Source organism: Pieris rapae, chromosome 22 (genome assembly GCF_905147795.1).
Source record: "Pieris rapae chromosome 22, ilPieRapa1.1, whole genome shotgun sequence".
NCBI classification, from domain to species: Eukaryota; Metazoa; Arthropoda; class Insecta; order Lepidoptera; family Pieridae; genus Pieris; species Pieris rapae.
In genome coordinates this window covers 275,827-303,403 of record NC_059530.1, presented here as the reverse complement: position 1 = coordinate 303,403, position 27,577 = coordinate 275,827, and the positions used below count along the sequence as shown (strand labels likewise).

The window sequence follows — 27,577 nt, the reverse complement described above, 5'->3', positions numbered from 1 at the left end:
TCTTGCTATAGTTACCACTATTTAAAAAATATATCGTCATGATAATAAACTATTATTAGTGGATAAGGCCGCGCTATTTTTAATTTATTATTATATTTTTTTTAGAATCTGTTACATGATCATTTTTAAATCTAATAGGCAAGTAGGTGATCAGCCTCCAGTGCCTGACACACGTCGACTTTTTGGGTCTAAGACATGTCGGTTTCCTCACAATGTTTTCCTTCACCGTTCGAGCAAATGTTAAATGCGCACATAGAAAGAAATTCCATTGGTGCACAGCCGGGGATCGAACCTACAACCTCGGGTAAGAGCCTCGAGCTGAAGCCACTAGGCCAACACTGCTCTAGGTTAGGTTTTTATATTTTATTTAGAGTCAGAAATTAAGAGATAATAAATTAAATATTTTATTGTTAAACTGGAATCTAAAAAAATTTACTTTCCTATGGATGTTGAATGACGTAATCGGTGTGTATTTCGTTAATTAAAAGATAAATCTCTGAGTACGGCTTAAGTCAACTAATATTGTATTTGAAATGATGTATTTTAAAGTGTTGAAATTTTAATTGAAATGACAGATATATAAAATTGTGAAATGAAATTGAATCATGCCTCCAAATGCATATAACATAAAATATATTTTGTAAGCGTAAATTATTGCCACGTCGCCTAATCGGCAATCCTCTCGGGCAGACAAATGTGTCTGCTAAGAGGCCCACTACTGAGCATTTCTCAATAAGACTGTATTTAGAAATTTATTTCTTGGAAATCGAACTCACAATCTCCAGAAGCTACTCAAATATTGAGTCTGTCTATTTAGTTGTTTTTTCATAGTTTGAATGTTGCATTATATTGGTTGCGAATCATTAAAGCAACATGTCATACATATTTTTGTGAAATTAAAACTATGTTTAGCGGGCCTCATGAACTAAAAAATTCCCGTTTCCAACATTTGTATCAAAATCTATTTAAAACTTACGAAATTGTCATGATTCTTATGTATCACTTAAAATATATTGCATTATTTCTTACAACTAGAGGTGGGATATTCCTATAATAATATGGCGTCGTTAAACTAAATTTAGTCAAAGACTCATTAAACTGAGACCGAATTTACGAAGTCTAAAGAATCCGTTCACATTTAAATGCTAGGACTAAAATACCTCAATCTCTCTTACCCTATTAGAATTCTGGCCTTTTATTTACACGGTCTCTTCGAAGTGGCCTCAAACTTTTATATACAATTGATATATCTTTTGCTATACATGTTTCCGTTTTTTTGGTTTTTCATTGCATTTTATTTTACAATACTGGTCCAATTTAGTCGGTCTCAGTCTACAGTAGCAGCCGATTGCGTCTTCCGGACGGCTGCAGAGACCGGTGTTTCCGCAGGAGATGGCGGTGTTTCGGATCCAGCATGGCGGTGTAGCCGTTTGGCGAGCAGAGTTCCGGATAGTTCTTGAAGAACGATCTGTACCCGGCGTGTAAGAGATAGATCTCTGGATAGTGGAGGTTGGGATAGTTTTCTTGGTTCTTTGCTCGGTCCGAGGAACGGAGGAAACGCGATCTGTGAAAGAAACATATTTAGATGTGTTAAACATATAAATATATATTATTAATAATTCATAGATTGGAAATTACGTTTCGAATTTAAATCGAATAAAAAGAAGAAACTATGTTTTTATGAAGATGATGAAGATGACGGTTCATAATGTACAGAAATATATCATGCGATATCTCCGCGTTATATGGGGGAATACCCGTGTAATACGAGGGACTGAAATCCCGTAATATAAATATGCGTTATAAAAGTACTTTGTTATATGCAGGTTTCACGTATTATAATAATTATAAGACATTGAAATTATTTAAATTTGACACAAATTTAATGATTAATATAATCATTAAGACTAAATTTAATGATTGAAAATTCGAAAAATTTGTAGTGATAAAAAATATGCCTGCCATGAGTTTATGAGTGAAGGACCCCAACGTGGGGATTGGGGATAAACACAATACAAAGACAATGTTTTTTCTCAATTTATAAGCTAATACTTACAATTTAGGTCCCCTCTCAAGTGAGAATTCGCAGTGGAACACCAATATACGCCGCTTCTGGGTGTCCCTGCTCGGGGGCGCATTCATCAGTTCCAATACTTGTTCTGCTGTCGACATATTCACTGCGCCCAGGATATGCCCACCTTCGAACTCGTATGGGTAACGGCAATCTATCACCTGGAATAATTTAACGAAACTATTCATTTTTATTATTCAAGATAAACGTTTTTAGCTCTGGGCTTCAGATTCCTGTTTCTGTTTCATGATTTGTATCAGGCAAGTAGATGATCAGCCTCCTGTGCCTGACAAATGTCGATGTTTACGATATTTTCCTTTACAGTTCAAGGGAATGTTAAATAGTAAAATAGTCTATTGGTACATAGCCGGAAATCGAATCAACGACCATGATCATCAAATGAGAGTCACACTGGGGTCACTAAGGCCTCTATTATTCTAATTTTAATCATAATTGACTCAATAAACTCTGAATTAAATGTTTAACATGCATTTAAATACAAAATTAATGTATTAAAAGCACCTTTATAGGTTAATTATTAAATAAATATTAACTTTATTTTACGAATAAAATAACTTTGAAATAATGAGATATGAATTAAATTGATACAAATATTAAAATGATATTTACCTGAAAGTCGTCAATGCTATCAGAATATTCTCCCCGAATTAAACTGGCAAGTGTATCACCGGATATTGATTTGAGGTCCGAGTGGTCTCCGGCTGTGAGTGGTAGTGCGAAGGGAGAACTGAAGTCACCGATCAGGTCTGGTTCAACACAAGCTGGAATCAAGAAGTTTACGTTTAATTAGATTATAATTAAATTCCCTTTTTTGTGATACTAAAGTAATTTTGGAGCCTTAATTATTTCAAATATGCTTATAATGTCTAGAGTTAATCACACAGTGGGGCATAGGACATATATATGTTTGATTGATTAAAGGATTATTAATTTCATGATTTTAAGTTTCAAGACTATTTTGCTTCAACCAAGATTCAAACTTAAACTCATATACACATATGTTTACTTACATCTTGCTAACGCAGACATAATAGATGCATTATTCTCTGAGAGAGCTCGTTGTAAAACCGGCCTTTGTGGAGCCGGTGTCGTTTCTGACTTTAACCTCTTACTTGAACTAGTCGGTTCATCTCTCAACCGCTTTGAAACAGGATTGAAACTCAAACTCCGATGCACACAGGGCCGAAGCTTTTCGGTGAAGCTCTCTTTAATTTGACCAGATAATAAGTCACTGAAGTTTGAAATTTTGGGCGAGCTAGAGATCTCCTCCATGTCCAAAAATGGTTCTTCAAATTCAGAAATGAAGCCGCTCTCCATAGATTCTGATGTCAACCGCTTCGACATACTCGAACAGGGAGACTTGGATATGCTACTGTGTCTCTCGAATTTCGGGCTTTCAGTGAACTTCAGAGATTTTTTAACTGATACAGTCTTTCTCGGCGTAGTTTCTTTAGTCATTGGCGAGGTGAATTCGAAGCTCTCTTCAAAGTTGCTATCATCGAAATTGAGTTTAGTTTTAGTCTTTGAGTTGAAGTCAAAAATTTGTTCTGGATCAAATTCCATCTTATCGAAACTAGACCGGCTCTCATCAAAGTTCAATGTGCGGTTGGATTTCGATCTCTCTATCCTCTTCTCGAAATTGAGAACTCTGGAAGAGCTCGGTCGGTTAAAGGAAGTGGATGTTTCGTTTTCAGACAACGGTGCCCCAAAGGCGAAATTCCTTTGGTTGACCTTTCTGGAACTGGTACGGCCACTTGAAATAATATCCGGGCTGTCAGTAGATATTATTTCGTACTTAGTGCATTCATCAAAGTTGTTAGAATCAAATTCCTCTTCTAAATCTTGTAATGATTCCATATCTGGTTCCAGAGAGGTGGCCGTTTCTGGTACCAAGATATCTGCATTCATTTCTTTCTCTTTTTTAATGTCAGAGAAGTCCAACTGTAATGTACAAAATGGACTATTAGAAAATATAATTTGTATTCTTATTTTTAAAAGCAAAAACACATCACAAAAATTTGTTTATGAATTTAAGAAATTTTTACAGAAACAGAAAAATTGTTTAAATTGTGTATAAATTTAACACCAAATAAAAATGTATTACTTCAAACAGTCTCAGCTCAACTTTGCAGTTTAGATGTTTGTATAATCTCATATAATTATCAATGTAAAATAGTTGTGTATTTATAAAGTTAAGATTATTACCTTAGCCAAGTGACTTTTTTCCATGCCAAAAGTACAATCTTGAGTTTCCTCTTCAATATTAAGATTTTCATTCTCCTTATTGGCTTTAAACATTGTTCTATCTTCAAATACCCTAGACAATCTACTTCTTTTTCTCTCTCTTAAGCCTCCCGAAGGAGATTTCAGTCTTTCCATAGCTGGTGAATTTTTAATGTACAATTGTGTAACCCTTGGAGAATACTTTTGAGTGGTCAAAGGTGTTGTTGGCGAATTTTTGATCCTGGACATACCAGGAGATTGGTTTATCCTCGAAAGTCCAGGGGAGTTTGAGACTCTAGAGATTCCAGGTGAGCTATGAATATTAGAGATTCCTGAAGAGGTTGGGATCCTTGGTGAGTATGTTTTTGGTATCACAGGGGAGTTAGGAATGTTAGATATTCCATGTAGATTAGGAGAGTTTTGTGACTTAAAAGTTAAAGGGCTGTAGTCTAGTTTGTAGCTGGGAGAGTTTTGTATTTCACCTAATACTTTCCTTTGAGGTGTTAAGGCTTTTTGTATTTCTCCTAGAACCTTGCTTGGTGTATTAGGAGAGTGTGGGGTGAAATCTATAGAGTGTGGTTTAATTTTGACTTTATAATTGTATGAGAGTGCTTCCTCCTGCTTCCGTTTTGTGGCATTGTTACCAGAGTTTATTCTGAAGTTCTCAGTTATTAGTCTGAAACAAAGAAGAAAATATTTTAAAAATTTGTACCATCTGTTATCTACATTAGTTATCTGTAAAGTATTTCAGAGACATAAACAAAATAATGTTTTATGTATCATGAACTATTTTTAGTTTTGCTTTGGTTTACCCTTAATGGAAACTGCTTTGATGAACTTGGAATAACTAAAAAAGGAAAGCAGAAACATCTACTTAGCCTTAATAATTCATACAGCTTAGGAATAGAGGCTCCAATGGAACAAGTATTAGATAATAGAATAATAACCAACAATAAGTTTTAATAACCAGTTTCTACACTTAACTTAAATATATTTTTTGCAATTATCGACTCGAAATGATGTAATTATAAAGTAAAATTAAGCACCTCTAATTACCTCTTAATATATAACAAAAAAGTTAGTACTTAGTCTAGAATGACGAATCTTTATAAAAATTAAGTTGTAAAACATTTAAGAAGTAAGATAGCTTTGAATTAAAATAAAAAGAAACAAAAGTTGCAGAAAGTTTGCGTTACGACTGTAGAAAAAATAGGTATTCTTTACTCGGTAAATAGAATTCGCTAATTCTATTATTAGAAAGATTCTCACCCGAGCTTTTTTTAGTGCAAAGGGTTGATATCACACCCCTTATTATAAACTCTCACGATGTCTTCCTCAACAATACATAACAATAACTTTTTTAACACAAAATATCGATCACCAGCAAAACTGGTTCGATACGATATTTCACACGACTCCAAAGGTTATGAGATTTAACAATTTCGGCCTCAAAAACGACGTTTTATATATTTAAAAGACCCTTATTAATTTTTTGAGCTTTTTAAGTTTTGTTTAACGCTAAAAACATGATATTTATAAACGATTTATTAAGTAATTATTAGGAAATTATCAACTTTAAACTAGTCATCAGGTGGTAATTTCGCGCGCTTTGTCGAACATATGGCATTGACAATGACATTCAAATGAAGTGAAATCGGATAATCGCACATGCAAATTTTAGGATTAAATGTTATAAAATTAAAATTCTTAATAAGCTATAAAACAGAAACAGATTTACGAATATATGGACGAATTTTTGATTTACATATTACTCAATAAAGATTTAAACTTGTTAGATAAGGTTTAAAAAAAGCAATTTCCTAGATAATTATAATAAATCAGCTCATGACAAACTAGTTTAATATTAATGTATGCAGCACTTTGAATAGGAAGATGCATCCCTTCAAGAAAACAAGGTAATCAATATACAGCACATTAAAAACGGGGTTGGGCGCCGAAAATCATGAATAAAACAGATTTAACCGTTAATTTTAACGGATCTAGGATATTACCAATAAATTGAATAAACAAATTGTCTTTATAGTGTCATTACTAGGAGTTTGGTATGATAAAAATAGAATGATTTTATTTCACAAATTATAATTAACCATGCTTTTAATTAATCTTAAAACACTAAAAACATTTAAAAATGAAAAATTGTACATCCAATTTAGAATTGAAAGCACACAGCAAATAAAAACATACGAATGTTTGTAGTTATAATAGTATTTAATGTGCAGTATGCGACGACTTCCAACTGGTTAATGATAATACAATAATAGTAATTATATCCTTCGAGTTAAATCAATTTAATTTTTCCTGCTAAATGATTATCTCCGGTCTACTAGACACCAAGCATTAACTTTAATAATACACATTTTTGACGGCTAATTCCTAAGATCGAATCGGCACCGACAATTAGTCAGAATTTTGACATGTTTGCGTAATATTTTTGTAAGTTGATCGTTCCGTAAACCTACAAATGACACAAGAAATTAATTTGAAACAAACTTGTCAAAATCAGGCATATATCTTATATGATTATAAGATTTTTTGTGTATTATTGGAGTCTTGGCTACGTATACGTTAATTTTTTAACGTATAAACGAGTAACGTCTGGAGTATTTGTTGCCCCTTTTGCACCCCTCGTACACAATAACTGCACATTCTTATCACTGCAAGGGTCGTAACGGTATAACGACAAAGCTCTTTTTTAATTTCTGGTTTGACAAGATGAAGTAAAAGCGTTATATAGCACTTCAATTTATATATACTTTGGAGCTCGTTTGATACCAGATCTTAAATAAAACCTCCACATTGAAATTGTCTATTGTTGCTAAGGTTATTCAGGCAAAACGTCACTTCACTTGAAGTTCGCGTTTATTAAAAATTAAATTCGCGGTAACTAGGTTTTTTTATTCTATCGTAAAATCCCTACCACTGTTTACAGCGCCGAATGATTAAGATTATTCAGTCTGTGAGTAACATTACATTATTATCATAACACAGCCATACTTTAAATAAGAATGTTCACTATATAAATTAGTATAATACGCTAATATCTGCCCATCAGGCCTACCATGACATCTTAGACTAAGATTCAGAGTAGAAAATGAGTCGAGAATTAAAATTATTAGCACTTACTTTCGCCTCTGATATTTACTTATGACTACCGACAAATCTATACATTCCAATAAAAACCAGCATATTACGTATGTTCTATAGATATTAAAATATACACTTTTCAGTAATATATTAGTATAAAGGAATGGATTTATAGTCATAATTGAGACTGTAATTAGTAATAATTACATTAATATGTAATTTAATCCATGTTTTTTTTCTTTTTTCACAGTGGTTGTCTAGAAAAAATCGCTCGAAAGCGATAAGGCCGCCAGTTGCTTTTCATTAAATTATTTTAAATATTTTTTTCTTTTATGTTTTGCAACGAAAAATAAATAATTAAAGCCTATCAATAATAATTTAACTGATTTACAAAAGTTTAAACTCAAAAGTAAGGATTAAGTTTTGTATTGAAAAACAAAAACAACTTCACAGATTAACAAATCTCGTAGCAGGTGTTTAATGTTTCAGGGGACAAAAATCGATCTATTTTTAGCAAGAAACCGTTGCGGCGGAAACCAAACCGAACATATACCACATGTTAACAAGGTTATAGGAAGGATATACGAACGACTGACAAAAATCATTTGACAACGATTTACGAATCATTTCTTTTGAGTGCTTTCGAAAACGAAAATTTAAACGGGACCTAAAACGGGGGCATACTTCAATTTAAGATAAACATGAAATTATTAGACAAATGTGAAAAACAGTTTAATTAATAAAAAGGCTTAGTGTTTAGACAATATACTATTTCTCTGTCCCTCAACCACTGAAACCATATAAGTGTTATTAATACCATTGCACCCTAACGCATAACGAACGCTGGGGTGACGATGCCGTTACGAACCGTTATCTGTCGATATATCGATTGATAACGGCCGGGATTTCGTATTAGAACCTAAATATACCGTTGTGCAGCATGGTCATTTTCCTTTGGTTTTTCACCAACTGAAATTGTACGTTTTGAAATACTTAACACTTATTGAGTAGGACTCAAGTTACAGACGATAATTGTGAATTATTTCTACATATAACTTAGCTCTAAGTATGAGTTCGACTTTGACATACAAGAGTCATAGTGCTGAATCTCGTCTCTGATTTGTTACCTTAGACAAACGAGAACTCTATGAAAGGTGCACTTTTAAGACTGTTAGATAACGTAATTAAATTAAATAATTTTTCAGAAAAATAAATTCAAGCATTTTCTGCGCAACGGTCTTCTATAGATTGTAAACAATATACCTAATGTAATTTAATTTTTTAATTACGCTTATGTTATTATTTATATTATTATATGTTGACTTCTTATATTGACTTATCTCTCTGTCAACAAAGTCTAGACATCAAATTATTGTTAAAACAGCTTGCATTCGGCACGTGACACACACCTGATTAAAAAAAATGGAATGAACTCCCGCGCACGTGCGTAGGGGAGTACAATAACTGTAATCCACGCGAAAAAAATATAATGGTATAGATTTGAGTGCATTACGATTATGAAGCATTTATTTAAATAGCTTTTGTAAAAAGAGTGAATTTAAATCAATTTTGAAGCGTGGGGCATATATGCAATGAAAAGTGTCCCAAGTCCTATTAAATATTTAGGCACGTTTAAACACTAGTAAACATCGTTTGTGTAAAAGAGTTATACATTTTAATATGTTTTAAATTTAAACACAGTTGAACAGTTAAAAAGAAATGTTATGTTAAAACAAATTCAGTTGATAAGTTACAATAACTCCACAAACCTCTCTTGCACTCCATAAAAACAACTTTCAAATAACGTAATCATTTCAAACATAACAATAAAATTTCGAAAACAGAACAATTTTAAATACCGAACACGTCCGCTCACCGCGGTATCGCGACCGTGACTGACCATCTTGAGACAGTTTGATAAGGAAGCAGAATTTTAACAATACCCTCGGGTCAAAGTTAACAATGCCGCGCGTGCCACGGCAGCTGTGAGAGCAAGTGGCATCTGCAACAGCTGAGAAATCTCGGAGAGGGTGGCAAGATTGTAACCGTTAATCAGACAATGTAAGGAAGTTATTGTGATTAATCGAAGATTTTCAAAGATTGGGCAGATGCGGTCATATCTGGGGTAACGGATATATGATAGTACTATGCAATGCCGGCTTTCATAGTTTTACTAGACATCGAAAATACCGATTCCATTACTTTGTGGGTCTGAATCATAGCCACAACCGACTCGACCTGATATATCTACGCGAGGGTATTTATAAAAAATACTTTGATAAAATACATAAATTGTATATGTACCATATATTACACTCCTACACTGAACTATCAACCCTCGCGTTTAGCGAGTGGCGGTTAGCGATCGATATGCTGGCATATTGTTCAACAAGCTTTCACCCGCGGTTTTGCTCGACATTTATATCACAAGTAATATATAGTTGAGTTCATTACTTGCAGTGATACATTTATTGGACCTTTGAACAGCTAACAATAGCAGTGATGATGGCCGATTAGTAATACTTCCCCTTTCAAAGTAATAGTCTGATAGAAGAGCAGTGAGAGCAGCTTGCAACCCTCAACCTTGAGATCAAATGTTCGAATCAGGTCTTGACACCAGTGGACTTACATACGTAAACATTATTTTTCTTTTGTTGTATTTGAGGCGCCACTAACTGTTGTGGTTTCTGGCAGCGCTGTGGAAAACGTCTGCTCCACAGCAGACTGGGACCAGGGCCAGATACAAACACAAAACCCACACACATACTTAAAATGTACCTTATTCCTTATTCGTTTTTTTTTTCTCTCTCTTTTTTTGATTATTATAATGATTATTTTGTGTGGCAATGTCTAAGTACGCATTAAGCACCAGCTCGTACGGTGAAAAAAAAACATCGTAAAGCCAAAAAGACGGCATGTGTCAGACAGAGAAAGTCTATTAAGAAAATATGTTCCATAAATAGATAAAGAGAGCGATACTTAGAGCAAAAAGGACTATGACCATACAAAAATCTATTTATTGTATAATTAAGATAAAGTTACGAAATAAACGCAAAAAAAGGATTATAAAAAATTAATCGCTTGATTGATCAAACAAAAAACCTAAATTAGGTGTCATCGGCTAATTTATATCGTATAAGATAATCATTCAATAACAACAAATCATTCAATCCTTATCGCATGCGCATCTGCTTGGCCCCTTGCGTTTCTTGCAAAAAAAAACTTAACTTTATATAGGCGGGAATTCAATTCAATATTTGTATGACGAAAATTTGACATGTGTTAAGAAATAGTGCTAGAAAAGTTGGTATGGAATCCATACTAGGTATTGATTTTGCCGTAAGAGTCTCGACCGACTAATCAGTCAATTTTCTTCGGAAAGTGTTATAAAGCAATGAATAATGTGATTAAATATAATGACAAAACATCTAACATACTCTGTATTCGTTCAAAGACAAAACTGAAGTTCATTCAACGTCAAATCTCAACGAAAGTGAATGGGACATTACTGCACGTGCTTCCGGCTGCATTATTTACTTTATGGTATCTGTTGTCTTTGTTTCACCCATAGACATTATTTATAGTTAGACCTAGACAATTGACTTCTCATTAAATGGTCAAAGTCACTAAACAAATTTCATAAAATATAAACTCGTTACAAATTAGCAATTTTAACAATTATTGTAGGCTTGAATAGACACTATATATGTTTAAAGCAATGGATCTACTGATAATTTTCCTTGGAGGCATTGAGTAAACGCCAGTGTAAAAGGGGTTAACAATCAGAGGAAATGGTCACCCCATGCGTAAGACAATATAGGTAATTGAGCCGCAATTCCGCTCCTGACCGCATCCGTCCCAAGAATGGGACAATCACAGTAATATACACTTCATTCATGATCATGCTAATGTTAACATTATGTCGACTACAAGTTTCCACAGATAATTACGTAAATATAAAACGAGCTGTGGAAACGATTTGTCTTTCTCGAAAAATCGTAGTTTAAAAAATGAGCATGTTATGATGGATACTTCAAAACATTAATTAAGTCACTAATTTTGACAATAGATTCTAAACTTCGAGGTCAAAATTGAGGCTCAAATTTTATTGTTAATTTTGAATAAGACGCTTCGTTAACCGTATGTTATAGGAACTGCGTAACCCATCGCACATATGCAAATTGAGGTGAAATTAATCGAATTAGTTCAAGTAACATCTGTTTCGGAATGCCATATGGTTCTTGCATGTCACATTAGCTTCGGGGAGGTCGAATAGTGCTACAAACTCATCAAACCTAAACGGAATGAAATTTTAATAAATACGTGTTAAATTTAAACTGTACAGTTAACAGATTTTTCGACATCTAATCTTATCTAAGTTAAAAATAACTACAAAACGTTAACCGCATCTAATCAGTGTCCTTGAACTAGCGAAACGTGAGGATCGCACTTGAGATAATTACTTTTTAAAATCCTTGAAGACTTAAAAAAGAAGATACAAAGAGCCGACCACTTATGCTGCTGTAACCTAAGATTATATGGTACCAAAACTCTTATAAGTCACTTTTCGAAGTTATCTATCTGGTGGGCTTAGTTTCAGAAATTTAATTGTATATAGTATGGGTGGAACATGATCACCAAGTTCTAATAATCTTTCAAAAGCAATATCAATAGTGTAATAAATTTAAAAGTTGGCACATAACAATGAACTAAAGTAAACTCTTACAGAAATAAATAAAGAAACAATTTATTAGTATAGAAAATCTTAAGTTACATACTAAATATATCTTCATAACAAACATTACACAGGCATAACTAGTTATCAAGTAGTTTGACCTAAAAAAAACAATCGTCGTCTATGTGCCTAATTTCATCCTTGGCACAAATTGGATAGAGTTACGACCACACGCCTTGTTTGTTTACACTTGATTACCGATTTTACAACTAGATGGCGCACAACTCAGCAACTGTTCTTTATGTGGAGGCAAGTTTTAGGACTTAAAAGCGTACAAATTCTTTAAAAAAATATCCTCTAATTGTGTAAACGCGTGTGTTGTTTATAACATATCAAAAATAGTTCTTATCACAGCAAATTTAATCTTTAGAAATCTATACATCAGAACATATAATTGTTTATTAACGATTAAAAAAAATCGTCAATATCCTTTTGAAGTGGAAAGGTCAATGACCTTTGCTAGCTTAAATGTAGGTTTTAATCTGTACATTTCGGTGAATTATATTTTTATTCTGGACATATTACAAAGTAGGTTAACATTATTAGTTTTATCAAATGCTCTAAATTCTAATCGAATGTATTTATGCCAGATACGATTATATGTGTTATTGTAGTTACACATTTTAAATTATACACACACACGTGTAAGAGAACTATGAACACAGATACATCAGTAATGTAATGGACGGCCCTGGCTAACAAACTCTTCCAGACAATATAAGTAAAGGAATAACCCAAGTAAAATAAGTTTATTTATTAGCTACTAGCAACACGATCTTCGATTCAATATGATAATTTAGCCTTTTCCAAAAAAACCTTTTCAACAGTTACACATTAACATGTAGCATTTTGCTATTTCGCTTTTCATTTTTCATATTTTTCTCTCCATAAGAACCTTCCCCAAAACTGGAGGAATAAAATAAATCTCGAATTGTTCCAACCATCTGCGATATTTTTTGGTTCATGTTTATGTATGATCTATTTTATAGAATAGTGAAATCTATATAAAGCCAATAACACACACTTAGGTTCAAACTAATTTAGGCTAAAACGCTCCAATGACAAAACCATAGAGAATTACCCTTAACGGCGCTACAACCTTTTTAGGCCTGGGCCTCAGATTTCTGTATCTGTTTATAATTTATTAATCAGCATTAACCTCCAGTGCCTGTACTCACATCGATATTTTGTGTCTAAGGCCAGTTTAGAAAGGAAGTCCATTGGTGCACAGCCGGGGATCGAACCTACATCAGGCATGAGAGTCGCCTTTCTGTAAAGTTAATAAATTCTTTGCGGTTGCCTAGCAACAGTAAGCGTCAACTTAACCCAGTTATTCGCATTCAATGCCTAATTATTAAAATGCATTTTTACGCCATAATAGCCTCAGTCTCCAACAATGTTAAGAAGGGTTCATTTTCTTAACGGCAAATTGCGTCTGCATTGTTCGAAATTCGAATGCGTTCTTTTGTTTATGCGCGTTCTTTGGCGTCAATGTTGGCTAGACTACGAAATGGCCGCAGATTTTGACGTTTCTTCGTTATTCGTTATTAATCACGTAAATTTTTATTAAAACTTTAAATAAAACATATCTTTAAGTTAATTAAAGGTTAATTAAATTGTATACTGCGACAAACCGTACTACGCGTTTTTATTTAGGACAATGAGCATCTGGTTATAGATACGTAAAATGGAACGTGATAGAACTTGAGAAGATTTATTTGTGAGTAAATTGTTTTAACAAAGCATTAACTGGTGCCTAATGAACACATAAGAGGAAGACAATTTAGAAAGTGGATAGACCAGATTAAGGAAACAGCAGTTACATGGTACATAGTGGCACAGTGCAGAAGAGATTTGGACGAGACATTTGCCAAAAAAGGACTCACAGATTTCTAGAATTAATGACACGAAACATTACTGTATTTAAATTCTTTTAAAGGGTTTCTTTATAATTAAATTATTTTAGATTTATTGCAAATTAAGTACTGTTCATGTTAACAGAATGTCGTTAATGAGAAGGCCCGGTTAGAAACTCTTAAAAAACATTTAAACCTAAATAGATCGTCTTAATAAAAAATCTATTCGAACAAAATTGTTTTTGTAATTTCTTTTACATCTCAAACTGGTTCCGTGGGATCCTTGTGTTATAAAAAATTAATGCGCATAAAATTTGCAAATTATTACCTTGTATATTTAACGAAGAATGTTTTGCTTCTAAGTCAGAGTTATCACTCAAAGTTTAAATGTTAAAACAAGTAGTAAATCCCTTTTATTACTTAAGCAAATCATTTTAAACACGAACTTTCATAGTTTATTTATATATTTACGTGGAGTCTGTTAATACAGTATATTTACTTTAATAAAATACATGACACTTATGGTGAGCATAATATTCTATCAATTGAGAAAATAAGGTATCTTTGAACCGAATAGGAATTAAATTTCGTCGATAATAGATTATAATAATCTCCATTTATTAGTACTTAAAAGTATTTTGTATTGTAAAATAATTGTATAGACCACCTTAAACAGCTGGTTTATTATTTCTAGCTAATCTAGAAATGGCGGCGGTTTTTACATGTGTATGTGTGCATAGTTCGCAAATCGCAAATGAAACAGTCGTGCACGGCAGGGTCCTGCTAATCATAATAAACTCATTAAATAATTTGTGACATTGAAAGTGAAAAGCTAAAATTAGTACCTAAGCTGTCCCCACTATGTGGCAAAAAAAAAACAAATTGCAAAATAAACTCCGGAAATACCATAAGCAACATATACTTAAAATTGTGATTTAATAACTGTGCCATAAGGTATATATTACAATGCAATCTATTTTGGTAAAACAAAAATAATATTTAATATCCTTATAATTTTAATCATGTTTCAATATTGTGGTTAATTAAAAATAGTTGACTCTATTAATAATAGATTTAATAAACGGTTTACCTAATCACGCCATAGAACAAGTAATGTTATTATAAAATAATTTATTTAACTATTAGGAAATTGCACGGTGGGCTAAAGAGCTTAACTTCTTTGAAGATCAGAATAAAAAGAGAGATGAAGCCAGTTGGAGGTGGCCTATACAATATAAGAGATCCTTAAAACCATATTTCACGACTGAGGTCAAAAACAAGGTTTATCCTGTCTTCAATACCTATTCCTGTGATATCACACCAGTATAAGCTTTAGTTCATTACAACGGTTTTATTATTATCAGCGAAACAACAATAACATTGATAACGTAAAATAAATACATCCGTTCGAAATATAAAAACAGCGCATAATGCCACGCCTTTTTACTGGTTTTTACTTTTTTTTTAATCTACATACTTTACGGATTATGTTTTAGGTATTTCACTAATAAAGATCAGTCAACGAATTTTTTTATGAACATATCAGAAATATTTTGTAACGGGTGAGTTGGTGTAACGATAGTTAACTTAACGGCTGATTAAATTTATGAAGCCATGGATAATTTTTAAAGAAATCAAACGCAATAAATCCAAAGTAACAAGGAGGCTGTAACGGGACACCAAACAATAGAAATTCTAAAATCAAAAATTCATAGACAACTTCCGCATCCCTCGGGGTCACGACCTGTCAAACAATGCGCGCGAATTCCCGTGCGAATCTGGATCATCTGATTGTCTATTGTTATTTTTTTTAATTTGGGGGTGACGGAATGAGAATTTCCAAGGAAGCAATTCTCATGACATTGACCGGCTGTTTCATTTGCAGACTCGGACGTACAAATTGGACACGATATCAGATCTATATTTATGCGTCGGATACGGACAAGCAATTTGGACACGCGATGACTAATATCAAAATTGACCTAATTTGCGTGATTGTTTATGGTTTGGACAGGCGTTTTTGAATGTCTACAGTTTAATAGTCAATTTTAAAATCTTTAAAATCTGACAAATAAGTTCTTCGCAAGATTTTATTACTTTTCGTAGAATTATAATGAACTTTGAAGATGGTTTTTAGTAATTTCCGAAAATTTATTTTTTAGAATTTTTCCATTTCGGCTTATAAACCGATTCCCATGGCAAACTCATTCTTTTAAGGGAAAATCTACGAAATCACTACTGGTAAGTATACAAACGGCAGTTGTGTTTTATTAAGCAAGGAATTTTTTCAATAAATATCGGTATTACAGTATGAGAATTTGATGTGAAATAATACATCGTATTTACCAGGGCCCTATGAGAGGAAGGATGTGTTAGCGGACTATGTCACGTGCTGCACAATGTCAACACTAGTTCAACAACCCGACACTGTTTGTTAAGTCTTTATCAAGCCAGGATGTAGGCAATAATGTCCGACGTACAGGCGACGAAAAAACTGTATTTCTAATATTGAAGTAAGGGACAACCAACTTGGCGAGATCAAAAGTAACCAGATGCTATTGTTATTATTTCTAATATTATATATAAATATCAAAATAATAGCATAGACCCCAGAGCTGGTGCTCTCCTCGCTCCATGAATAAGTATCGCAATGCAGCGAGGAAATGTCAGCTATATACTGCCATAGCTACAGGGGTGTAAACATTTTTAATTTGTCTTAATTTGTCTAATTGTCAATTTTTAATTATTATTATTACTATGTAGGTTAAGAATATTGTCAATATTGTACATGTGTTTGAATAAATATTAATAAATATTACTAGCCATTTAGAATTTTAATTAATTTATATTCTAATTTATCTCATGTCATTTGTAAGCGTAGGTATTATAATAATTTGATACAGTGAACCTTGTCTACACGACTGTATTTACATTGTTCATAGCCAAGTATATAAGTATACTTAAGACTTATGTAATTAAGTTCTTTATCTAAATTCCTTAGTTTTGAATAAATTAAAAAACCTCTTATTGGTTAACCGACTAGAAAAGAAGGTATAGGTACGTTAGCTTTGGTTTCCGGATTATAACGTAATTTGAACGAATTGCCTTAAAAGGTTTAAGACGAATTAATGATCAAAGTTGCCAAGCTCTGAAATAAAATCATCCAGGCAAATAAAGATGGGCAAAACCAACTTGTCAACTATATGCATGCTATGCATAGGTGAAAGTAGCTGGAATGATGACCTAGAGTGAAATTAAATGACTAGACCTAAACCGATCTGGTTAGTTCTCTACTCTAGATGCCCTAGCACTGAGTAAAGAAAAAGAAAATAAACTGGCGAGTTCAAGACACCTTTTATTTTTTCTTCTACCATGATAGGTAGATTTAACATTCGCTCAAACTGTAAAGAAAAACATCGTAAGGAAACCTAAGGCTTGCCTTAGACCCACAAGTTGACATGTGTCAGGCACAGAAGGCTGATTATTTGATATCAGAGGCCCAGACCTAAAAGGGTTGTAGCCCCACTGATTAAATAATTTATTTTTATCTGCCTGAATATTAATAGCGGGCATCTTGAGAAGAGACCTAACCAGGGCACATTCTGCCTATTTTCTTTTAGAAAATACCATTCTATCCTCTAAGAATGTTATTTTATCTACAAATATACTTCTCATATATATTTTTTGGTATTTTTTTTAACCTGCCATTGAACTTTGCAATTAAAGCTGTAGCCATAACAAAATCAGTGGAAAAAAGTTGCTCCTGGAACGTCGCCGTTCCCACATTGATTTGATATGGCGCGAAATGCGGATAAAAAATATGGCGACATATAGGGATTGGTTATGGTTTTGTCTATGAGTAGAACGCTCTGTAATGATCTAACTTGTTTATGGTATTTATTAGAACTTGCTTAGGACTTTTAATGACAAGATTACCTATACATATTATTGTGTGGTTGATAATAATTCGACTTTATTATTAACTTTCGCATATACCCCTCATATAATTATTGACTTTTTCATATATTTAAATATGTAATTAATATTTTGTCACCACCACAAGCTTATCACATATAATATTAAGGAAGTCCAAAAACACACAACCAGCACCACCACTATGAGGAACCAGCTGCCCACTGAAGTATTTCCCAAGTATTACCAATTCGACTTACGAGTCCGTCAAAGAAACGAGTGTACCAACCAATCTTTTGGCACTGAAAATGACCACTTATTGGTTACTTAACATCGGAGGAGCCTCCTGCCCATTTACTCACTGCTCTATTAATAAAATAGAGCAGGGGTTTCTCTAAAACAATCTTCTAATAATTATGAGTCCTGGTCCTCATTTAACTTAATCGGCGTGGGTGTTGAAACTATAATTCTATAGGAAATGACATCATGTTATCAGTTAAATGAACAGCTGCTGCAATTTATGTTATTAAGAGAGCCATTAAATAATTGTGCCACCATTGTCTTTCGTAAGTATTACTATATTTTTTTACTTTAAAAACTCGTGTTGACTATTGTCGAAAGAAGGTTTTTCTAATTATCTATAAAATGTTAAATTCGTGTATCCCAGGCATTTCTCCATTTCAAAGGAACGTTTTAGACCACAACTCACTGAAACCCAGATGATATACAAGCTAGACCTGGATTTCAATAATGGCTCACTTGGAAATTGATTTTACTTTAGTTTTTATAGTTAATTTCTTTAGAGTTTGTTACATTAAACCAATTGTACCTTTTCTAAATAAAAAATAAAACTACTATTTTTTACTTAAAAAACCTCTACGCTATTTATAACAAACATTAGCTGTAAAAACTGTTTTATCTAATTATACTTTAAAAGGCTTACTTAAGTTAATCTTTGTATAATAAAACGACACTCGAAAGTAATAAAGGAGATTACAATTCAAACCTAGCCGCGGGTCATAGACAATGGAGAAAGAAAAAACTTTTTTGACTATGGTTTTTTGGAACTCGTTTTATTGGTCAGTGGGCGTATCTACAAACTAGTTTTGATTTCATGTGGTGTGACCGAAAAAAGAAAAAGGATGTAAACATTTTAACTTTTGACTCTTCATTGAAACTAAATAGGAAAACCACAAGGTTAATATTATTATTAAAATGATATTATTTGTTTAATGTTATATTTAGGAATTGAATAATATGGTTTGGTCGAACTGTTCTTGGACCGTTACATTTTTTTGCTCATCAGAAACTTTTTTTTAATCTAGAAAGACAATCGTCTACCTTACTTAGTGAAAAATTTGTTATTTACGTCAGAAGAGGCGAGAATAATATGACAAAGCTCCAGAAGTGGTAATTCCTAATTACCTTATTTAAAAATAATTTAAATTATTATTTTAAATTCTATTGGTCTCTTCTATATCCGTTTCGTAAATTATTCAAAAGAACTAACCAATAGCAGACAGCCAACTCAAACCAGCTCTACACAAGCTAATAATAAAATTGTCTTAAAAAAGCCAGTATAAACATAAACTGACAATACAGTAATGTACACAAAAATATTGACATTTCCTCATGATTGCATAATGTTGACACATCGGTTAACACAGTTCATTACCACCTGTCAATGTCATTACGAAACCGCCAAGTTTGAACTTGGAGCTTTCTATTTACTGTTTGGAATTTCTAACGTCTTCCTGCCATAGAGTTGAGATTTGGTGTTTTTTTTTATATGTACTCTGTTGACGCTGCATTTGTTTAACGCAAAAAAACAAACAATATTAGAATTATAAAAAACAAAAAATATTAGTGTGGCATGTGGAAAAAAAAGTTGCCAATAAACCAGGCTAGCGCACTTTAAGATGTTGTCTTTGGAGAATCAGAAAAAAACTGATTAAGGGCATTTAACTCAGTGCCCCATCCTTTAGACTAAATTTAAATTTCGTGTACCCTCTAGAGATACCCCAGGCATCCCATCATTATATTTGTCCCTTGCAAAAAAACGCGTTTCGGCCAGAACTCACCGATACCCTGATTGAGCATTTTGATAAACTTGCTAGGACTGAATATTATATAACATATAGTTCCTTTCACACTTTGAAATTGATTTTCGCTTAGTTTTTTATAATTTGTTTTGTATATTTTTTTTATCTCTTGTGTGTGTTTGCCTAAGTGTTTGTCACATTAAAAATTGAATTGAATTTTTCTTGAATGTATCAGTGCGCCGAGCGTTGGCAAGCAAAATTAAAAACACAAAGCAGTATTTTTGATTAAAATAAGACATGTACATTTCTTAGTTGTCAAAACATTTTTGATGTCGAAAAGTCGAATAGCATTTGTATTTATTTCAGTTAAATAACGTACGTAAATAAATCAAAGACAATATTTGATTCTAATTATCTTCGGCTATAAAGATTATTGTAAATGTGAATCTTAATACATCAATATTGAGTTTGTCCTTCAGGAAGTCCGTTAGAGGAAGTCAAGACGTGATCGGAAATAATGAAAACGAAAGTTATTTTTAAGCGTAACGAGTAACGTCTCGTAACGAATCAGTTGCAGCCGTTAAGAACGAAAGTACTACATCTATCTTAATATATATATTTCTTGTGTGCGTGTGTATGTGACTGAAATCCTCCTAAACGACTGGACCGATTTAGACGAAATTTTGTGTGTGTGTTCAAGGGGATCTGGGAATGGTTTAGATTCACAATTTTTTCCGCTGGACAATGTTTTTTTAATTAATTTTTAATTTATTAGTTGTTGTTGATTTTGGAATGTTTTACATTGGATCCGACAGACGGCGCTACCATCGCAGTGTCAAATTTTAAATAATATTCGAATTTTAATTTTAGTCTGTCCCGAAATTTAAAAAAAGTTTTGTTATCATTGTGTTATATCGTGTGTGACCATGTGCTGGATCGTTAGATATTGTCATAACATTTGAATAATAATTTTCATCAAAATGGCTTATTAAAAATTGAAATTTTGAAATTAAAGACGTGTAGACAGGACAACGTCTGTCGGATCCGCTAGTAGTATATATATATAACCAAATGTAATCGTGTAAGACTAATTCAGTGTCTCCATAATGCTTCAGCATTCCCATGATTCCTTTAAGAACACTTATAATTCTAAATAGAATAAACTCACTATTTAATCCGAATTACTATTTTCACATAGATCAGTTTGCAAAACGCGGATCGATAATATCAAATAAGCTAAAATGCACTGTAAAATATGGAAATAAGATATATTTTCTGTTGCTCATATACTTAACAACCCCGGGGCAGGTGGTGAGTATCGATCGAAATTCGCCATAGCCCAGAGATGGGCCATTGTTCAATTAAGTTTATTGTTTATGGTTTTGATAAATGATTATTTACTTTATATATCGCCACCGTTGCTTGGCGGTTATTACCTATTATGCAATTAGAGAGAGAAATCCAATTTCCATGCAGAAAGGAGTTACAATATTTTTCGTTTTCCGGTGATATATTTTGTATTAACACATTGTGATGATAGACTTCAATTACAGATTACTAAAAAGTTACAGATTGCTAAAAAGCTTTTATTACTTTAATTAAACATTTTGTATACATTTGTAATCTAACTATTTTATATAACAGTTGTGATGCGCATGAGTGGTGTTCACCCTTAGTCCAACGACCCCGACAGATGCCGCCCCCTATAGGGGTGTTAAATCAGAATTATTCGAGATATGAGCGACTTAAAAAAAATCAATAAAAATAATAATTTCCTGATGTTTTATATAAAACTTTTTTAATATTTTTTTTGGGTTTCTAGTTACTTCTGTGGGCAGTTGGCTCCACATACTGGTGGTAGTAAAGACTGACTCAACGCGTAGTTGTGGTAAGATGGACGACGAGGTGATACGAATCTCAGCTGCATGTATTAGTCCGAATAACTCCTCTGAAGACTCTCCACACTTGATATTAAATCCCTAGAATGTAGACGTAACAAACAATACGATCTGGTGTTTTTACAAAGCAAAGTTTTGATTTGTCGCTATTTCAAATTCCTCTTGCTAATTCAAAGTATTTACGTAACTCAGTTATGTATCGTATACGGTCAGCTAATAACACAAATAACAGGCAAATATATTAAATAATAATAATTAACTGATAAGCAATTAATAAATAATTTAAAACAAATACACAAGTCAGTATTGACCTAATCGAGCTTTATATAATAATTTTTAATAAACCTTACATAATAAAATTTCACAGCGATATTCATCCAAGAACTAATCGAACTACCAGAGATATGGAGTCCATAATCAATGAACGAAACCAAGGCACACACTAGTGAACCCGTCTAACCGTCAAGATGCGTAGATCTCAAATCATTACAACATTCTTTCAAACCGGCCTGTTTTTTTCAACTCACGCGCATCAACTTACATCATAGTTTTTTCTTCGGGATTATGATCGGGTCCTTGTTTTGTTTTGATGCACAGAGATTTTATATGCCCAGCCCGGGATAGAACAGCATGTTCTAATGTATCTCAGACCTGACCACAAAACTGGTTGCTTATAAATTATTTGTTTTTTTAATGGTCAGTTAATGAAGGTTTTATTTATTTATAAAAAAATGCGTAATGGGCAAAAGTAGGACCTATGTCAGAAGACGATCCGGCCACAAAAACATACACACAACAAAATTGTAATCGATTATTTCACAGACTCTTTGTTTTGTAGAAAAAAACGGACTATGAAGAGTGATTAAAATAATACTTAATGCAACCCTACTAGTCTACTTCACTATATCTGCGCTATCATTAATTCTTGTATTGGGAATCGAAGCCAAGACTTCTTAAGTATATAATATATATATTTATTTCTAAAATGCAACAATTAATTAAAATAGAAATTCCTTTTTTAGTTTTTAGAATCCCCTAGGGATATAGGCTTTTTCCAACCACTTTAACCCATCATAAGAATATATCATAGCTTCAATCAAGGTTTTAAATTATAAATAGCACGAGCCAATTAGAAGAAGTCTAAAATTCTAGAAATTTTATACTGAATGTTAAAATAACTAGAACTGGAAATAATCCTGTGTAAGGATTTGGAGTAGAGACTCTTGGGCCATGGGGTACACGTGCAAAGGCGTTAATTATTGTGTATAATGTAATTATTTGTTTTAAGGACCTATTTATAAATGTAATTATAACTGTATAGTGTTCAGAATATTGTAAATACTGTGCAAAATAAATAAATCAATATATAAGATAACTATATAAAACTAATTCTGAATGAGATTTGTCTCTGTCTTGTTCATACATAATATGCCCAATGGCCCACTATGAGACCGTTGGTACATGCAGTAACAAGTGTAAGTTATCAATATTCTATTGTAACGACTTGCCATATGCGTCGTTACGTTAACGGCGCGTTACGGTACGGTACACACACGTTACGTTTACACAAACCGACATTTCTTATTTCCATTTCCGTTACCGATGGCTATTTTCACTATTTTTTTCTTGATTTACCATTTGACCTTTGGCTAACGATAAAATGTATACGAAAACAAATATTAATTAATATTTAGTGCGTTTAAACCCAGCAGACAACAGACCAAGATTCTAATTGGATTAACGAATATTTGAAATACTTCTTAGTTTTTTTTTAAATTTGACAGATTTAGTTTAATTAGAACCTCAACATAACAATGAAATATACAGTATTTACAATTTTATTATCGCGATAAAAGGACCAGCTCTGTGGTCACCTGCACTATCTACCAGTATATTATATTAGTTATATATAGTATTAGGTTTTATTATGCCTTTAGGTACAATACCTCGACTTACAAGTGTTTTGAGATACGGCCAGCCAGATCGAACTTACGACCTCAAGGATGAGTGTCCCACGGTAAATCCACTAGGCATACACCGTTCTAAAAACATTAACACGAAATGAATTTTCGATGTACTATTAATTTTGAGAGCTTTGCTTACTATTGCTGACATCTGCTTAGGTCCGATTGTTATGATACGTTAAATAATTTATCTTCATAATTTTAATTTATATAAAAAAACCCTTTAATGTTAATATTAAAATGCAACAAATACGTGATATTTGTTAATCAGATTTTCAGAAAGTGGGCATTGAATAAACGTTTTGTTATCATACAAAAATTAGATATAATCTCACTTCTATCCGTATTAGTTAAAAATAACAGCGATTCCTTCGATTTCCAGTAAAAAAATATTCAACGCTTATAAACAGAACAAAGTAGTTTTATGTTGCATTGGTCATTGGCCATCTTGAATCGTTAATTTTTTATTTGTACTTGTCATTTAATGTTGCAGTTTCCCATATTTCATGGATATTATTGCATGCTTATTACATTTACAGCAACTATTTTCGTCCGTACATACTTTAGTATTTGCCGGTGAAGACTTCTGTGGGAAATTTTACTCGGAGATAGATCTTAAAATATTGCAAGCGATTTGTAATTTATTGGAAGTTATATATTATTATATATATCAACCATGCAAAGATACTTATTAACAACACACAAATATACAGTATCGACAATATTCTTAACCTACATAGTAATGATAATAATTAATAAATAGTAAATTAAAACATTCTAAATCCTTAAAAATTTTTCCAGTTATGACTGAATTCGACTATAAGTTCCTTGACAGGCAATTAAAACTAAAATAAGCAAATCTGTTTAAGCGAAACGAAGAAATACTTAAAAATTATTAAGTATTTTTAAAAAAGGTCATTCTAAGTTAATTCATTGCAACACGATAAACAGACCTTGTCAATGTTTATCGTAAGTAATGGCCCATTTTCATTAATTTTTTTCCGCCAAAAGTGGGCCAGGTTAAAGGCTATCAATTGGTGGATATAAGCTATGACGTTCTCCATTCAAAAAGTAAATATGCCTGAATCAAACGGACAAGTGTCAAATCTGTGCTTTGATAGACTTGTATAAAAAGCTTATATCGGCCAAAATAACCATTTAAAAACGTAGGTTTGCTATTTGACGCACACAGCTTTATCTATGGTACAATCATGTCTTATTATTCAAAATTCAACGATTTCTTATCTACCCTTCAACATATGCTATATCAGTCGCTAAGAATGTTATCTTTATATTTTGTCTATTACAAGAAATATATTTGCATTCTTCCTCATCGCAGCACACTGAAGGTCGCGCCTGTCTTGAAAAGCCTCGTACGTAGTGCTGACTCCACACCTTTCTATACACTTGTCTTAATTTGGTTTGGTCAGGTAGGCGATCCACCCCAACCTCTTCTGCCATCACTCCTTTCCACCAGCTTGTCCAGACTATTCGGTCCCCTGCTGGCAATATTCTCTAAGTAGCTCAGCACCCGTTTCTTTAAAATTAGTAAAATTTAAAAATGTTATGACATCATAAAATCGAGTCGTTCATTCATAAGTTCGTAATTTGCATATTCCATTACCATCTGGTGTTGCCACTTAATTATTCCAGTTTTGACACATAATTGCTTGTGTTAACTTGGTCTCTTATGTTACATTAAATTTTAAAGAAATACTTTTCTAGTCTGTATTAATAAGTTAAGACTCGCATAATAATTGAAATTAAAATTCATCATAGTACAGCAGAGACAAAACAAAATTCATTAAATATTATTATCGTTCTATAAACATTTAATACACAAGTATTTCCGTCAAAGGCTTACGCAAAACCGGCGTTAGCCTAGTGGCCAGTGACTACTAATGAATCTGTCATTTCATTCATAGAAAATCAATAAAACTTTATGGTATTGTTATATAGATGACAGTAAAGATATTTATTACACAGATAAAATAAATATTTTTAAAACCAATAAAATCAATACCGGTGGTCTAACGGTATCAAGGTATTATTTCTACCTGCATTCTAACTAAATCAGCCTAAAATATAGAATATTATTTATGTCGATTAGTAACTAAATTTAACATATTAATTAAGTAATACCCTAACTAAAATTCCCTGAAAGCGTGAAAAAATTTGCATATGACATCACTGGCTAACGTTAAAGCTGTGAAATGAATAAAAAATAAAATAAATTTATGATCACATTTTTAAATTTAGAACTCTTCTATGAATGTACTACAAGGATTTGTTAGCTTAGTTGTATATTGCAACCGTAGAGTAATAATAATTATTAGTTTATGTTTCTAGGTACGAGACTGCTTCCTTGGAGGCAACGCCCAAGTTCATAGGTGCATTTTTGCAGAAAACATATATTAATTTCGTTCCACATATAGAAGTAATATCTCAGAATTCCATTAAATTGATTATACAATCATAATTTCGGACTTTAAAAATACCGTTTTTAAATTCACTTTCTACGATAAAATTGAAACTTTCGCGCGTATTCAAGCTTTTTGAATCAAAAGAGGTCGTTCAACTTTGCTATTGTCAAGGCCAAGTTAATTGCGTAACTTAAGTTATTTGGGTATTGAGATCCGAAGCGGTTCGATAGAGTCATAACTAAGTATGTAGTGTTTAGCCATAGGTGTCGCTTGAAAGTAGCGAAATAAACTACGAAACTACCCGTAATGTTAATGATCGAAATATGAAATACATTTAGTTTATTAGTCATTTTTAATATTTATCTAATTTATATTTTTTGTTGGCTAGATTTATTGTATACCGAACGTTTTTTTAACAGACAACTCGCATAGCAATAAAAAGTTTTATAAAGCCTCCATGGTAGGTCCGTGTGGACCACAAAAAGTTTCATCTCAGACCATAGAGCATAATGACCTCACTTCCGTCCGTTGAGAGTAGTTCATAAGATCCACTCTAGGTGGCGCTGAGGACCCACCCACACAAAAATTCCTGAAGGATTTAATCTAAGCACGTACTTACCAAATGGTATGTTAAATGCCTAAATTTAAAGGCTTGTCCTTAAAGTTAGGCATCAGGATTTAGGATCCATCATGTATTGTATTCGAATTATAATATTTTACAAAATTATTATTATGCACTTTCATTAAGAAAGTTAATTTATTAGTAGCTTAATAATTATACGAAATGATATTTCACATAATGTGATGTTTTGAATCATTTATTTCCTGATCTCAGTTTTGGTTAAAAAAAGAGTTAACATGAAGCAATCGAACATGTAAATTATTTTATAAACGTTCTTCTGATTTTAATAATGTACAAGATATACAAAATGTAACTTTTTTATCTTGTAATGTTATTGTTTTGGTTTGTCAGTGTCCAGATCGTTATTGTACTTACGTCCGATTAAATTTAATGATAAATTCTGTACTATAAATAGTGATATTATAAAACTAGGGTATAAGTAGAATTATATACTTTAATTAATAAATTAATATGAGTTTTAAACCAAGTTTAACACGGAAGTTTCCTGTCGTCATACATATTAGTTTATCAAGGTTAAAGAAATACTAATTAACTCACCCAGAGCACTGGCAGTTATTCTCACAATCGTTACTGTTTTCTCCCCACATATTCACTGAATTTCACTTATCAATTTTATTCTAAGTCCATTATTTGTTTATTATTACACTGGACCACGAAGTACGTACTGCGTCCGCGGTCAGCCGG

At 32.6% G+C, this 27,577-nt stretch overlaps 1 protein-coding gene across 1 annotated transcript; it reads right to left on the bottom strand.

The window, feature by feature from the left end:
* Window positions 1-341: 341 nt before the first annotated feature.
* On the bottom strand, window positions 342-27,577 carry LOC111001493 (M-phase inducer phosphatase). The gene is made up of 6 exons (XM_022271416.2): window positions 27,431-27,577; window positions 4,298-4,991; window positions 3,103-4,033; window positions 2,702-2,853; window positions 2,057-2,232; window positions 342-1,564 (listed from the first exon to the last, which is right to left on the bottom strand). The coding sequence occupies exons 1-6, from the start codon at window positions 27,478-27,480 to the stop codon at window positions 1,333-1,335; spliced, it is 2,235 nt and encodes a 744-aa protein (XP_022127108.2). The 5' UTR covers window positions 27,481-27,577; the 3' UTR covers window positions 342-1,332.